At 33.3% G+C, this 16,014-nt stretch overlaps 1 protein-coding gene across 3 annotated transcripts in view; it reads left to right on the forward strand.

The window, feature by feature from the left end:
- Positions 1-1,569: 1,569 nt before the first annotated feature.
- Mondo (MLX interacting protein mondo) overlaps positions 1,570-16,014 on the forward strand; it is a 79,575-nt gene continuing 65,130 nt past the window's right edge. For 2 of the 3 annotated variants that reach the window (XM_088231706.1, XM_088231709.1), the window contains exon 1: positions 1,592-2,135. In XM_088231706.1, the coding sequence (XP_088087832.1) occupies positions 1,807-2,135 (329 nt within the window). In that variant the 5' untranslated portion in view covers positions 1,592-1,806. Of the gene's footprint in view, positions 2,136-16,014 lie in introns of all 3 variants that reach the window. The other variant, XM_088231708.1, reaches the window with a different exon arrangement.

Genomic DNA, 16,014 nt, shown 5'->3' on the forward strand with positions numbered 1-16,014 from the left:
ATATGAGTAAAAACAAAATCCAAGACTGAAGTATGTAAAGTTATATATTGTTATTCAATAGGGCAAGTTAGAATAAGACCATCTCTCACAAATACGCACATCCTGAGATACCAATTAATAAAAATGGTTAAATCCATTTATATTAGGAAGGAAATTCCTGCCTCAATGCAAGCTGGTGAAACATATGTAAAAATTACAAAACCAAAAAGTGTATTTTGAAATTACTAGTGTTTGTGTATAATAAATCATGAAATGGTTTTTAATTGCTTTGTCCTAGATTTGTTTTATTATCAGATCTGAACTAATAAAATATTTGCCTACCCATAATAATATTCTGCATTGGACATCGCCGCGTAAGTTAGGCATGGGTTACTCAATTTTGAACCGGTTCGAAAAGACGGTTCGAACGCTTTGAGCTGTTGATCTGCAGCTCAAATTTCTTATAGGCGGCTCTGTGAGTTTCGTTGGAATCGTACATGTAACAACGCTTTAGATCAGCTGAGTCAGCGCGTTAGCAGTGATTTGGTGAACCACACATTTATTTAAGCTGATCAGCGAGCCTGTTCAAAAATCCAGCTCAAGTATTTAAGCTGCAAGCCTATTCATAACTCCAGCTCAAGTATTTGAGCTGCGGGCTGACCTGCAGCTCAAAAAATAATCTTAAGTTACCCATGCCTGGCGTAAATAAATGGCGGGCATAGAACTCCCTACAAGGCGGCAGTATGTATTGCACATAGTCCACGGCTACCATGCTAGCAGCTTTTTTTGGATCCTATGCAGTGGCAAGGGATGCAGTTCTATTAGCAAAGCTCGCAGAAGCTCTGCACTACACGGGAATGCGCTGTAGAATGAACTTTTTGCAAACGAATGACCACCAACGTTAGCGGACCTTTACACGTTACATAATAATTGTAAATGAAGATGAGGTGTTGCTGTCGTAGGTATTGGAATCTCATTGTTGTATATATACAAAATACCACTTAAGTTTATTTTTGTTCACACAAGTGAAAGTTGGTGAGATTAATTGATTTGGAATCAGTGGCCATATTCTCTATCTAATTCGTTTCGTAAATTCACTTGAATCGTATGCGAAAGAAAGAGAGCAAAATACGATTTTTATTGCATTAGAGTGAGACTCATATATGATGAACGAACGATCTTACGAAACGAAATTGTAACAGAATAAGCCTGCAGAAGCCAAAAAAGGAAGGAAATATAATTTCTACTTCACAAATTCCTCGACATTTTTTAGTAGTCTCCTAAAGAAATTTATGCTAAATTACCTTTGAACTGCTCTGAACTCATTCTATTTTTTTTAGTGGTTGTGTTTTCAGGTTTTAAAAAGCGTCAATTTTTTTACTTGATTTTTTTTCGGTTGGTACTTTACGAAAAAAAGTTGGTGCATGAATCGCCCAGTAGCTCTCACTTTCACTGACCAACGTTGTGTGTTTATATATATTGCAATATTATATGAAAAGTCGTGAAAAGCTCGTTCCATTTTTAAGTATCTACTTTTAATTTTATTTTTTTTACAGCCATAAATCTTAACAAAAAGAAGACATTTATGTCTATGGTTCATGTCATGTGTGTGAGTGTGTGCGCGAAAGAGAGCGTAAGTGGTGTGTGTAGAATAGTATGAAATTAGGTACACATGGCAGGAATAATAAGAAAAATAATATCTCATTTTTTATCAACATAATAATATGGTGGATTTGGAGAGATGCGTATTTCTACGATCTTGTTTGATATTTTTATTTTGAGTGTAAAATCAGGTGTCAGTGAAAAATTAATGGGTTGCTCAGTAAAATGCAGTGCGGAGAGCTGATATATCGTGAAGTTTCCACGATGACAAAAGGTTCAAGTAGTCGAAGTCGACCAGAGAAGGAAACCATCCACTCTGGTCACTTTATGGTTTCTCATTTTGAAGCTGAAGCTCAGGATGATGAAGATGACTTGGCTGTGCCTGTACCGGAAGAAAATGAAGATGAGTCAAAAGTCGCTGTATTTGGTCAAGTGCCTTCAGGCCTCAGCGTCAATTCTCCCGTTGGTTCCAAAAAGGAAGAACAATCACAACAACAAATATCAATAGAAACTTCTCTAAACAAACTTTTTCAATGTATGTCACTGGCCTACAGGTATAGTCTACTTTTTATTAATTTTAGTCATTATTAATACAAACTGAAGGTTTGACATATCTGCCATAGTATCACTATTTTTAGCAGCCTTGTTCAGGTGTTTAGTGACGTCAATGGGTATTTAAATATATACAATCTTTGTTTACGCTATTAAACTTTTCATGGGTTTATGTTAATTGTATTTGGCATCTAAGAATTTTTATTTCTTGGCTAATACAAAATTTTTCAATAATAATAAAAAAGTCAAGTAGTAAAAGCTGTCAATTTTTGACAGATGAAGTGAATATCGTTTGCCTGCATCACGATTTTCTTTCTTTCAATTATTATATCATTCGAAAACTCTATAAATGCAACTTTGGATTAACTAATATTTACTTAATATCTTTTCATATGCTACTATGCGACTACAGAACTTAATGTTTTTTATTTTAATCTGTTGAACTTTGTCACAAACATATGTTAATATATTATTACTTATTCGTTGCTGAAATACACACGTCAATTGCAGAAAAATCTCGGATAATAAACTTTATAATATGTTTTCAAAAATCACAATGCTTGTTATAGATCTGCATATTAAATTACTGTTATGTTAAGTTAAACCTAATCGTGTTTGTGCAGATCTTTGACATAGGTTATTTTATTATTTATTTATTTTATTTACATACATATTTATTAGCTCAGAATCTATATAAGCTTATAGCATTTTAACATGCATATGGAGCTTCTGGTGGTTAGGTTAGACTATCTAACATGGTTCAGCCTGTTTGATGGAGATTTTTGTATGTTTGAAATTATAAATAATTCTATACCAATATTGAAAGACAGTTATTAAGAAAACTAAAACTGTTTAATTATAAATAAACTTACTAAATATACAGTATAGATAATCTAAAATATATTCTAAGAATACAATATAACGTCACTTGAATATAAATAACATTTTCATGGATAGTCATACATTAAATAATACCTACATATTGTATTTTTCAAAAAAAATATCTCGCTACATTATTTAAGTTTAATTTAAGATAATTTTCACGTGTATTTATTCTTCTTTGATACCGTCTGTTTACAAGAAACATATTAGTTTAAGTCCATGTTCCTTAGTTGAAGGTAAAAAATGTCAAATTGAAAGTAAACGGGTTTTTAAAACACAATATTTATTATTTTTTTTATCAGAAATAATTCATTTTTACATTCCTATGATTTACCTAAATATTTCAATTTTGTGGCTATTTTTAACTAGTAAATGTGAAGGGCAATAAGCGTAAGAGTGAGGATGCATGCCCAGGGTTGCTGCTAATCTGTCAGTGTGCAGACAGTTCGAAGAAAATTCTAAGAAATTGATCTTCATGGAAAAATTTCCAGGAGAAAGCCTGTGAGTAAATAAAACCAAAAGACAGTAGAGAGTTCAATCTGCTTTAGACCACGTCCAATGGGGTTCTAATCAATAAAAGCGCGTTCTTTTCAGTGACGAGTCGAAGTTTTATCGTATTGGATCTGATGGGAGAATATATGTTCAAAGATTGAAATGCGAGGAATTTAATTCTCAATATACAATCAAGACGGATAAAGGAGCGGGTGACAGTATAATGGTATGGGGTGGCATGGGGTAAGACCAATCCATCGATTAAGCGGAGGAGGCATGTGGGTGTACCTTTGGATAATTTTCTTTTTCATGTTAATTTTTTTCTCGTATGCAGAGATAGATATTTTTTTGTTTCTGTTTCAGATTAATAATTTTATTGCTCACTAACTTTTTAAGTGCTAGAAAGGGTCCATTTTATTTTGTAGCGATTTTCAAAAAAATATGTTTTTGTCTTAATAACTTTAAAGAAGAAAAAAATATGAAAATAAAGTTTGAACAATATTAAGAATCGTACATTGTCATGAAAGAACACAAATATTTGTTTAAAATATATAGTTAGGTTGGTACATAAAAAAAGCAAGAACCCGAAAACGTATTACATCGAGTTTTTGTTTTGGATGTATGTATAATTCATAAAATTCTTCAGAATCAAATGATTTGGATTCCCCTGAAATGTATAGCAATTGTGACAGAAAACTATATCCATCTTCTGCTCTACAGAATCTGTCCATAGGTATGCTGAAAATCTAAAATTTAAATTTTAAAAGTCTTTTGAATTTGAGATTAGTAGTGTAACAAACGCATGCTTAGACAAATAAAGAACACTTTCAACTATACGCATGTAATATACAAATAGTAAAAACCAGACTTTATTATTTTGTAAAAAAAAGTCGCAAATATAGCATCATAACTTACTTTTTGTTGCAAATAAATTCAATTCACAATAGCAAACATGTTCTATGAGTAATGTTTTTGTTATATGTAGTAAATATGGTGGTATTGACTGTCAAAGTTTTATACATCGTCCCATCTCAACACAGGACTTTGGTTCCATGGAGTTGGGACTTGTGTCTCAATAAATGTTAAATTAATGTATTGTAAATAAATAAATAAAAGAAAGTTTGACAGAAATGTGTTGCCAGCTGATAAAAATGTAATCCCAATATATTTTTGGGAAATTTCCATCTACTATATTGCCGGAGATATGATTGTCCAAAGGTACAACCGTCTAAAGGTTCACAGCTTGCCCCTATTATGGGCAAGCATGAATGCGTGGACGGTTTTCAAAGGTGTTATGTTACCACATGCTAAAGAAAGTTTACCATTAATTCCGAAATGTCAGCAAGACAATGGTCCGAAACATACGGAATGTGCTGCAAAAAAATGGTTTATAGATAATTCTGTAACTGTGATCGATTGGCCATCGTGCAGTTCAGATCTCAATCCTGTTGGGAATTTGTGGAATGATGTAAAATTAGAATTTGGAAAAAAAATTGCAGTAATTTTAAATGAATTATTTGAGAATATGAAAAATATGCAGAACAATATTCCAGTAGAAAGATGCCAAAAGCTTATAGAATCAAGGCGCAATTGGTTAGACGGCCAACTGTGAAACTGGCGTCGCGGGTTCGATTCCCACCAGTTGCAAGAAAAAAATCCAAGAAGGATTTTATTCTCAATTGGTCTGGGTGTTGTGGTGTATTTTTCGTTACCTCCTTCCATATCCTCTCTATCCTACCTGCTGACAAGCCTCAAAATGGAGGCTTAGCGGGTTTTTTTTTTTTTTTAATGCCCAGATGTGTGTCAGTTTTAAGGGTAAAAGGGCACCCTTCTGAATATTAATGAAGAAATTGAAATAGACTTTATTATTAAGTTTTTTAGGAGAAAATATTATATATAAATGCCCCTTTTGAAATAATGGTCATTATAAAAAAAAATGTTTTACCATTGAAATAAATATATTGTAAACTTCACGTTGTTTTATTTAATATCCAAGGTTGCATTTCTAAAAAGTATTAAAAAAATAATACGATACTCTTAGAGAAATGGATGATTTTGTATTTTTTATACAAGCGTCCTTACTTGCGTTCTCGCCGGTGCATAATATATTGACACAAAGGATTTTAAATGGATTTTTTAAAAATAACTACACATAAATAGTGTGGCAATAGATTTATTTGAAAAATGTGTGCAAGTACACATATTTATTTATATATTTTTTTGTTGTATTTACTACTATATTTATGTTCATTTTGCATTCTTAATATATATTTATGATTATCTGTATTTTATATTTATCGAATAATTATTATTTAATTCCTATATTTATTTATTTAGTTGGTTATTTATTTATAATTAAGGTGTTCTAGTTTTCTTGATAATGATCTTTCAATATTGGTATAGAACTATTTTTAATTTTAAACACAAATTCGCTATCCTACGAGGGGAGGTGAGGGTTTCAGACTCCCCAAAACAAGAATCCAGGCAACTCAAAACAATCTGCATCATAAAGGACTTAAGATGTTTAATGAGTTGCCAAAAGAGATTAGGGATGCTGGGTCTATAGCATCGTTTCGTGGGATGGCGATGACTTTTGTTAAAAACAAACATCCATATGGGTAGTGTTATCGGAAAGCGTCTGGATTTTATAAAAATGTTTTGTTTTTGAAATTATTTTAATATATATATATTTTGTTAATTAGTTAAGAAATAACTAGATTTTTAAATTATTTGTACAACTATCTAAAATAAATACAATACCAAAAATCTCTATCTTCGAATAGCCATGTTAGATGTAGGCTAACCTGACCATCGCAAACTCCGTATGCATGTTTAAATGCTTTAGTGTTAGATAGATTCTCTGCTAATAACCATGTATGTACATGTATATGCAATAAATTTATAAATAAAAAATAAAAATATGTGTCTGTACATATGGATGGTATATATTTTCCAATACGCTTTCTAAATTATGTAATCATTATTCTCACCTTTTTAATAATATTTTTAAAAATATTCCATTAACATTTTTATGTAACAATTATGCATTATATATTTTTTCAAGTTTTGTTTTCTCTGTTTTATTCGTCCCAAGTATTGAACTTGTTGATAACATATAGGGGTCAAGAGTAATCAATGTAATTATTATTTCAATCAGAGGCCCGTCCGGCGTTTTTGTTTCACGCGAATAATGCAAAAGGTCCATTTTTTGTATGATTTCTCCCAGTTTTATTTTCATTTGCCGATTAGGGGCCGTATCGCTATCTCCATAATTGTTCTCCATAACCCCGTTACGCTAGAGAGATAGTAATGCTACACAATTATTTGTAACATGAGTCCTTAAAATTTCTTGCGATATTACGTCCCTTTTTCCCACGCACGTGTTCATTTGAAAGCTTCGAAATTTATCCATCTATCTATAATATAGAGTTGATTGATTGTGTCTGTCCCTTATACTCGCGCACGGGAATGTGTGCCTTATCGTTATATCAACGCTAAATCAGGGTCATTTTAGTATATTAAAACGAAATATTCGAACGGAATATTAATTATCTCTCTATATTAATTTGTATTAATATTTACCTCAATTTATTTTTTCAAATGAGAATATATTTTTTTTTTCAACTATTATCACAATCGGCCTCGTGGTGTAATGGTCAGCGCGTTTGCCTACTATGCAAGAAGTCTCGTGTTCGATTCTCGACACAGTAGATATGAAATATTTATTTAAAAGGGTATTTTTACACTAGCATATTTCATAGTCCCTGGACTGGTATCTGAAGCGTAAGACTGGTCATCTTGCCTTCATGTAACAAAATTGACCAAGATAAGCTGCTATTGGTGTAGTGTACCAATGCAGCGCCCTATGCACTATAGGGTGCGGAAAAAGAGAATGATGATGAATAATCGCAATAATATTTACCTCTAAATAGTTTTTTTAAATGAGCCAAAAGTATATTTTTTCAATATTATCATAAAAACATCATCTAAATTATTATATTTTAAAAACCGTGAAAATATTCTTTGATCCCTTTAAATGTAACATATTATGGGAAAATTTTAATGACCTAGAGAACATAAATATTTATAGATTCCCTTAAATTTAATTGTTATTTACAATGCGAAATTAATTAAGTTGTATTCTCTAATAACATATTTCGTTTTTATTGTTACTATGGATAACTTATGTATATAAGTCTTATTGCACTAGAGTATCAGGTAAATCAGTCTTCCACACGGCTTTTTCAAATTCAATCGATTTATTATTTTAAAAAATAACATATTTTATTAGGTTTACAAGACGTGAATCAACCTAAATAAGTGTCATATAAAGTGTTAACCAAGGCCGTAAGAGCTGATATTTGATATAATAAGGCCATAAGGATAAATTTATTAAGGCCCGTCGGGCCGATTACATACACCCTGAGGAGTCGAATTTCATTGCGTTGGCAACAGCTGTTATTATTTTAAATTACAGATTCTTCGCTATTTAATTTGAATCGCTTACTAACCAAACTTTTTTGTAAATATTTAATATATATTCGTATTAATATAACCGAGGCCCGTGGGGCCGATTTAATAAGGCGATGAGAACATATTCATTAATGCCGACTAAATGAGGCCCGAAAGGCCAAATGTACCAGCATGTAACAGTCGGTCACAGCTGACTGTTATCTTTTTAAATTACTTGTTATTTTCTTACTAACCGTTATTCTTACGTGGATATAAAATATTTCTGTAATTTTTTTGTGGTTTTTGTAGCATTATTTTGAGTGAGAGATCATAATTTATTGCATTTAGATTACTCCAAACAACAAAAAATCAAAGTGAGGCTTAAAGGGATGATACTTCGAGGTGACCGAGATCATATTCAATCGAGGCGCGAAGAGCCGAAAACTGAAGCCCGGCCCCCCGGGCTGAATTCTGTGGCATGCGATAGCCAACTGTTGCCTACTAGTATTAATTATTATCTCTCTATATTTGTTTTAATATTTACCTCTAAATTTATTTTTTAAAATGAGCCCCGATAATATATTTCAATTGTTATTATCACAATAATTACTTCTAAATTCAGCAATGTTTGAGTATGTCCAAATGCTTGCAAACTGGCTGGGGAGTTATCATCCCTAGGGAGTTATTCATATTTGAATTTATTTTAACAGAGAGGGAAAACATTTTTAAGAAGGGAATATGGAAGTCTAGGCATTTACAGGGCTTATGACCTGTCATTGGCTGGTTTAAGTGGCCACTTTACACACTGTGTAACATTCACCATTCTGCCCATACATCCACATTTACTCAACTCTTCCATCTGTTGACTTTTGTGAAGGAAAAGAGCTGAAACCTTTATCATCATCATATCAAGTTATGATTTTCAAAATTTTAGACTGGATCGGTTTTTTTTGTTGATTTTTAAAAAAAAAAATTCAAGATTTTTGTTTTGGTACTCACTTTTATTTTTTTTACTTTTACGCATAAAATAATCAGCTTCGTAACATGAATGGAAGCTACAAAAGTTTTGACCTAAAATGCTGAATTTAAGTTCTAGCGAGTCAGACTTGAACTTTCAACTTAAAATTAAAAATCTAAAAAAGTGATTCCTTAATTTCTGAGTAACTTTAAAAACTGCGCTAGACTCTAAGCTTTTGTAATAATACAAAAAAAGTCCTGAGGTGGAAAATTAAAAAAATGACTGTTAGATATAAAATGGCGACACGAGTAGCAGTAAACACAAGGTAAAAATGACTGATGAATTTTCCACTTCAGTGTCTTTGAAGGCCGATTTCAGCGAATAATAGCCTATTAAGTACGACTTTTTTGTATTATTACAAAGCTTAGAGTCTAGCACAGTTTATAAAGTTACTCGGAAACTAAGAAATTGCTTTTTTAATTTGAAAGTTCAGAAAATGCAGAATTTAGGTTCGCTCGAACCTAAAGGTCAGAACTTTTGTCGCTTTTATTAATGTTACGAAGCTGATAATTTTATGTGTGTAAGTTCAATTTAAAAATAATGAGTATCAATAAAAACCTTGAAAAAACCTTCTAGAAATGAAAAATAAAATTAAAACCGATCCGGTCGAAAATTAAAGTTAAAAAATCATAACTCGAAAACTACGCAAAATCGCGGAATATACATGGGGATAATTCGGATACCTCTCAACATGAGGTAACTACATTTTACCTTTGGACGTCACTTCTCTGGCCACCCTGAATATAAAATTTAGTGGGATATTGTAAATGTATTATACTATTATCCTTTTAATTTCTTAGAACAAATCATCTTACCTTCTACATTATTATATCTACAACTTTTGAAAAAATACTGAAACAAAGTAAAATTCCTACCGCATACCGTATTTTGGTCGCGGTTTTGTTTACTCGTCGAAAATTCAGAAGGTACTAGGTACCTTAAAGTACCTTCATAATTTTGATGCAAAATATAAATCAAACTTATGGTTTAGTTTTATTTATGTTGTAAACTTCAATCAAAGATGACAACGAAAAACAATAAAGCCAGATGAAAAATAGAAACATTCAATATCGAGTCTTTGTAGGACGAGAGAACCCAATACTTATATAGAAACAGAATTTCTCAAAAAATCCCTAATAACCATGTTACTATGGTTTACAGAAGAAGTAAAAATCCTAACCAAAGACAAAAAATAGAGTTATCTACAATATAAGAGCAATCCTACGCCCGAAGAATACCGTAATTATAAAAATGTAAGGAATATAGTGAATTCCGAGATTAAGAAAATTAAAAGAGAATTTTGGGTACGATTCTCAAAAGATATGAAACACGACTTATATGTTGCACAAATAAAAGTGTGGAAATTACTTAAGAATCAAAGAAAACCGGTGAACGAATACACACAGACAAACAAAATTTCAATGACTCGATGGGAACAGTACTTAAAAAACGTATACGCAAATACAACTAGACAAAAACATAAAATTATCGAAGCAACTACAGAAGAAATATTTATAGAAACTAAAACTCTAGCTCATATAAAGAAACATAAAAATAAAAAGGCTCCAGAAATTGGCAACATCTCTAACGAACTAATTAAGTACTTTGGCCAGAAATTGGGAATAGTAACACATAAATTGTTCAATAAAATTTCATCCGACTGCACCATACCACAAGAGTAGAGAACAACCATCACAACACCAATTGTTAAAAAGGGCAAAAAGAAAAACCCCCGAAAACTATCGAGGTATATCCTTACTGTGTACAATGCTTAAGCTGTTCACGAGTATTGTTAAAACGAGGCTGGAACGAAAGATTAATAACAGACGAGAGCAACGGGGTTTCAGGGGAAATCGTTCCACTACTGACGCGATCTTCATTCTAAAACAACTAAAGGAGAAATCAATTGAATATAACAAAGAAGCATATATATGTTTTGTCGATCTCACTAAGGCCTTTGGCGGGGTGTTGCTAAAAGATGTTGTGAGATACTTCTAGAAAGAGAGACTTCTGATAAATTAGCTAAGACTATCCAATATCTGTATACCAATTGTAAGGCAAAAGTCCAAGCTAATAATGAATTGTCCTAAGGAAATATCAGCAAGCAGTGGCAGGGAGATAGCTTAAGTCTCTTTCTTTTCAACCTCATAATGGACGAAATCATGACGAAGAAGTAGCCGGCTTGAGACTGGGTTACAAAATGGACAACAAGGTCATCAATCTAGTATGTTATGCAGATGATGCGGCAATAGTAGCTGAATCTGAAGACGACTTACAACGCATGTTATACAAATTCCATCTTGCATCACAAAGCTTCACTTCAATGTGTCTTTTTCAGTTTCTAAAACAAAAAAGTTTGGCTATATAGGGCAGATATTTAGGAATTGATATATCCAGCCATAATGATTTGTACAATGAAGCCCGAGATCAAGTCAACAAAGCCTCTCAAGTGTCGGGATGTCTAAAAGCGATAATATGAAAAAAATAAAAACTTGCGAATTGACAGCAAAGATAGAATATATAAGACACGTGTAACACGTGTCTTGACATATTCCGTAGAAACACGAGCGGACACCACGAGAACGAACTTGCTAAGAACATAAGAGATGAGGGTCCTCAGATCGATTACCGGAAACACCTTGCGCGACCGGGTCAGAAATGACTTTATATGGGAAACGTGCGAAATCGAAGATATAGTGCACTGGAGCAGATCCAGTCGAACATTCTGGAGAGACCACATAAATAGAATGAGCAGCGATAGACTGGTGTCCATATCAGCCAAAGAATTGCCTTCCGGACGGCGCCCACCTGGCAGACCCCCTAAGCGATGGAAGGATTGTTAGGCCTCATCACGGAGGACTGAGTAGAACAGATCGTCAGATCTACAAGAAGACAAAAAAGAAGTAAACTTCAATCATGTTGTTACACGTTCAAACATCTTGTAAACTAATATATATTTAATGCCAATTCATACGGGCTTTCGTTTGCCGGTCGATCGGCTTAAACAAAATATTAAAAACTATTGACCATTATTTTTTATTTTTTTAAGGAATAACCCGCTAAGCCTCTATTTTGAGGCTTGTCAGCAGGTGGGATAGAGGGGATATGGAAGGAGGTAATGAAAAATACACAACAACACCCAGACCAATCGAGGAAAAAATCTTTCCTGGATTTTTTTCTTTTAACTGGCGGAAATCGAACCCGCGACGCCAGTTTCGCAGTTGGCTGTCTAACCAACTGCGCCACTCGATTATAGACGTGACATTCCCTTTGGGAAATTATTTTTATTCAAACCCATAAATCGTATCTGTATTCCAAATATTATGACAGTTTCGCGTGGATTAATATCGCCCTATATCAGTATTTTTCAATTTATTTAATACGCGATCCCTTTGCCAGTAAAAAGAGTTTGGCGACCCACCACGGCTGGTATTCTGAACGGAATTGCGCGCGAAGAGATCGCTCTGTTGGCTTGTATTTAGTACATAAAAATGCGTTCTAATTACCCCCAATTTACTGAAAACCGAACGGCTAGATGCTACTTTATGTTAAAATAGCAACAACCAGCCACATTATCTCTGCATCTAGCCGTTCGGTTTAAAAACTGACATTGATGTAAGAATTTAATTCCACTTCAAAATTTACTTATTTCTCGTTCGTATTTTAAATAGGCTTTTAAGAAAGTGCTCACCCCCGAATGAATTTTTAAAATAAATCGTAATTAAAGCAAAAATTTTATTATATATATTTTTTTTAAATCGGGAGAATTTATCTTAACTATGACGTCATAATGAAAATATGTCACTTTAGTGCGTAGATATGTGTACCGCGGCGTACGCGTCCCCTCGGTACATATCCATGTTCCTACCCAAAACTTGAAGGTGGGGGGTCGATAGTGTATCTTCGAAACCGCTGGTGAAGGTATGTCGTCCTTAACTTCCGATTGTAATCGCGGCCCAGGACCTTAATTTTATTATAGCTGATATTACTCGTATGTCAGCGATTTCAACGACGACGTATTTAATTTTCTTTCTATCGAGACCATATAATTAATCGGAAAATCAAGGGTATGGAGCGGGTGCTGCGGGCCGTCAGCAGCCGGATCTATAAAATCTCGCGGCTGCCGGGATGCTTAAAATGGAATTTAATTCAGATTAGATTGATGTCTTCTGTGTGAAGAAAAAAGCAGAATATCCAGAGTCAGCGAGGGAAGCTTTGAAATTATTAGTGCCGTTCGCCACATCCTGAACGTTGGTTATTTTCGTATCAAAAATACAACCACGATTCATTGTTGAAAAATAAATAGGCATAGCCTTCTCACTGAAATAATTGAATTTTTACCGTAGTGTAGGACCTAATTAGCCCTTGCTTACTACCGCAACTCCAAAGCATGGTTTTGCGACCCTCCTGCAGTCGCGACCCGTAGGTTGAAAAACACAGCTCTATATTATTAAATACACTTTCCCATATTTTCTTGGTCCAGTCGTTTCATGGGCATGACACCGATGTTTTCAATATTATTATTGGACAGCTAACCATTTCACAAGTGCTATCTTATTTTGCGATCGTTAATAATATGTATTTTATCTCTATTTTCTGTACATACTACCGATATTATCATTCTAAATTATGTACTTTATCTCTAGGGTAAAGTATATACCTACTATCCTTATAGCCGGACATTATTACATCAATATAAAATAGTATCTTTTTAATTACGGTTATTTGTTTACAATTCCCATTTCTCCGAGTCGATGATAATGATAATGAACCCGGCACAATATATTATCAACAGAATATTGCTAACCACTTGTTATAAATACTCTTTCTAATTTTAAATCAACATAAACTAAATATCTATAAGGAAAAATTGAATTGGTAGCACAATTTTCGTAGAATAATTACCTCAAGGACGAGAAAAGAGATAACGAACAATAGCCGATAGTTTGATTACAAGTATTATTATGTCACATTTATATATGAACGAGCTGTACCCGGCAATGCTTTGCTATTGCTAGATTTGAGTACATACTCGGATATAGATTAAATGAACACAATCGAAAGTTTGATAACAATTAATGTATTTACTCCAAATTAGATATGTACGTATACATGATTATTTTTGTGTTTCGGTTTACATAAATTGTGGGGACAGATAATTTTGATAAATAGGTATTAAAAAATGGTTTTCCTGACGCTCTCTTGCAGATGCCTCCCCGATACTGTGCGAAAAAGACAACTGCATGCCAGACCTTTCGTTAGAATGGACAAAATCGACGTTTCGTTGTTCCGTTTTGCGCACCTCAAAACTGAATCGATTTAATTATTTTTTTAGAGTATCATAATAAAATTTTCTCTATCGGTACGTTTTTCGAAAAAAGTTATATTTGTATACCGTGGGCCCGAATACAGCATTGAGGGGAGATCCTTCATCCCACCATCCACCCGCGGCTGTTATAGAGTTATATAGTCCTGGGGAACTCTCTGTCAGCTGCGCACAGAGGAAAGTTATTATAAATATTCCTAAGGAATACAAACTCTATGCAGATTAAGGAGGGGGAAGGAGGTCGTATGGACAGATTCATTTCATTCACCATTTTGCCTGTGTTTGAATGGCCTGTGGTGATGGATAAAAAGAAGCATTTACGCTCCTAACGTTTTTTATACTTAATAAATTGAAGATTTTAATAGTTATAAATGTGGTACTGGGAAAGATTTACATTTCGCTGAAAACCGCACGTAAATCGGTCCAGTAATTATTCAGTCCATAAAATATGGACTGTAAAAAAGTTAGATTTACATAAAGCCTATAATTGTTAGTCATGAACCTCCATCCTCCAATTAGGAAGATCAATGTTTTTTATTTCTTTGTTTATTTATTTATACATATTACAAAAAAATATAATGATAACGTATCCCAAACTATATAAGGCCAAGGGCCCTGCGTTGAGTTGGGATACACCATAGTGGAAAGTGGAAGCACGTACATAATTAAATAATAGCAAAAAATAAATATTATTACCTAAACATGCATAAATTTCAAAGGGCATCTGGACAAACACGCTTAAAATTATTCAATTCAATTCATTTATTTAAATATAACATATACATAACAAACATACATTTCATACGTACATATTATAAAAAAGAAAAAAATACATGAAAGAGATTCATGTCAAAGTAGTAGGAGAATCCTGCTCCGGAAAACACCTTCAATCTATGCAATATCTCGCAGTGGTCTCCTGCAATGGTCTCTTCCCTTAGACAAAATCCAGACTTGTACACTCTTTCTAAAAATGGCTTTCGTTTTGGAGAACTTAATATGTTCATCCGGGACATTGAGCATTCTTGGGGCCACAAAAGAGAAATTCCTCTGAACAAACGTCGTACCTGTTTTTAGAATTAAATAATTCAAATTACAGGAAAACCTCGTACTATTAAACTAAGCCATTTTAAAAATATATATACATTGTATTATCAGCGCTCTGATTTTTCAAAGTTTTGTATTTCTGAAATAACTCCTCGTGCGACGTCAGAGGTTCTTCTCTGCCAGTTCTCCCGATTGGTTCGTTTACAGTAAGCAAACCGGATATACTCCACAGCTTTCATATCACTGGTAAGTTCTTGTGAACCAGTGACGTCGTCAAAGTAGTGCGTTTTTATTTAAATATTTTTTATAATTTTTTTCGTACATTTAAAAAAAAAATTGCCGTCCAATTTAATGCTCTAATTTTTACTGCGCGCAAGAAAACATTTTTGTATCCAATTTCCCGTAGGGCTGAAGTTCCTCATTTGCAAAGGTTAGCACCCTGCACTACTGTAAGAGATATCTTAGATTATTAACCGAGTTCAACTTTTTACACCTTTTGTTAACCGTGTAATTTAGCAGCTGCGAATTTTTTTGATATTCCATCGCTGTTTCATAATTGGAAAAGTCGGGCAATTAGATAATTTCGTACATTTTAAGGACTCCCGATTAGTAACGTTTAGATAACATTCTCGTAATGTCACGGGACATTAGCATTTGTCCATGTGCA

This window comes from Micrasema longulum, unplaced genomic scaffold, assembly GCF_059751315.1.
Source record: "Micrasema longulum isolate JH-2025_06_02 unplaced genomic scaffold, ASM5975131v1 h1tg000904l, whole genome shotgun sequence".
NCBI lineage: Eukaryota > Metazoa > Arthropoda > Insecta > Trichoptera > Brachycentridae > Micrasema > Micrasema longulum.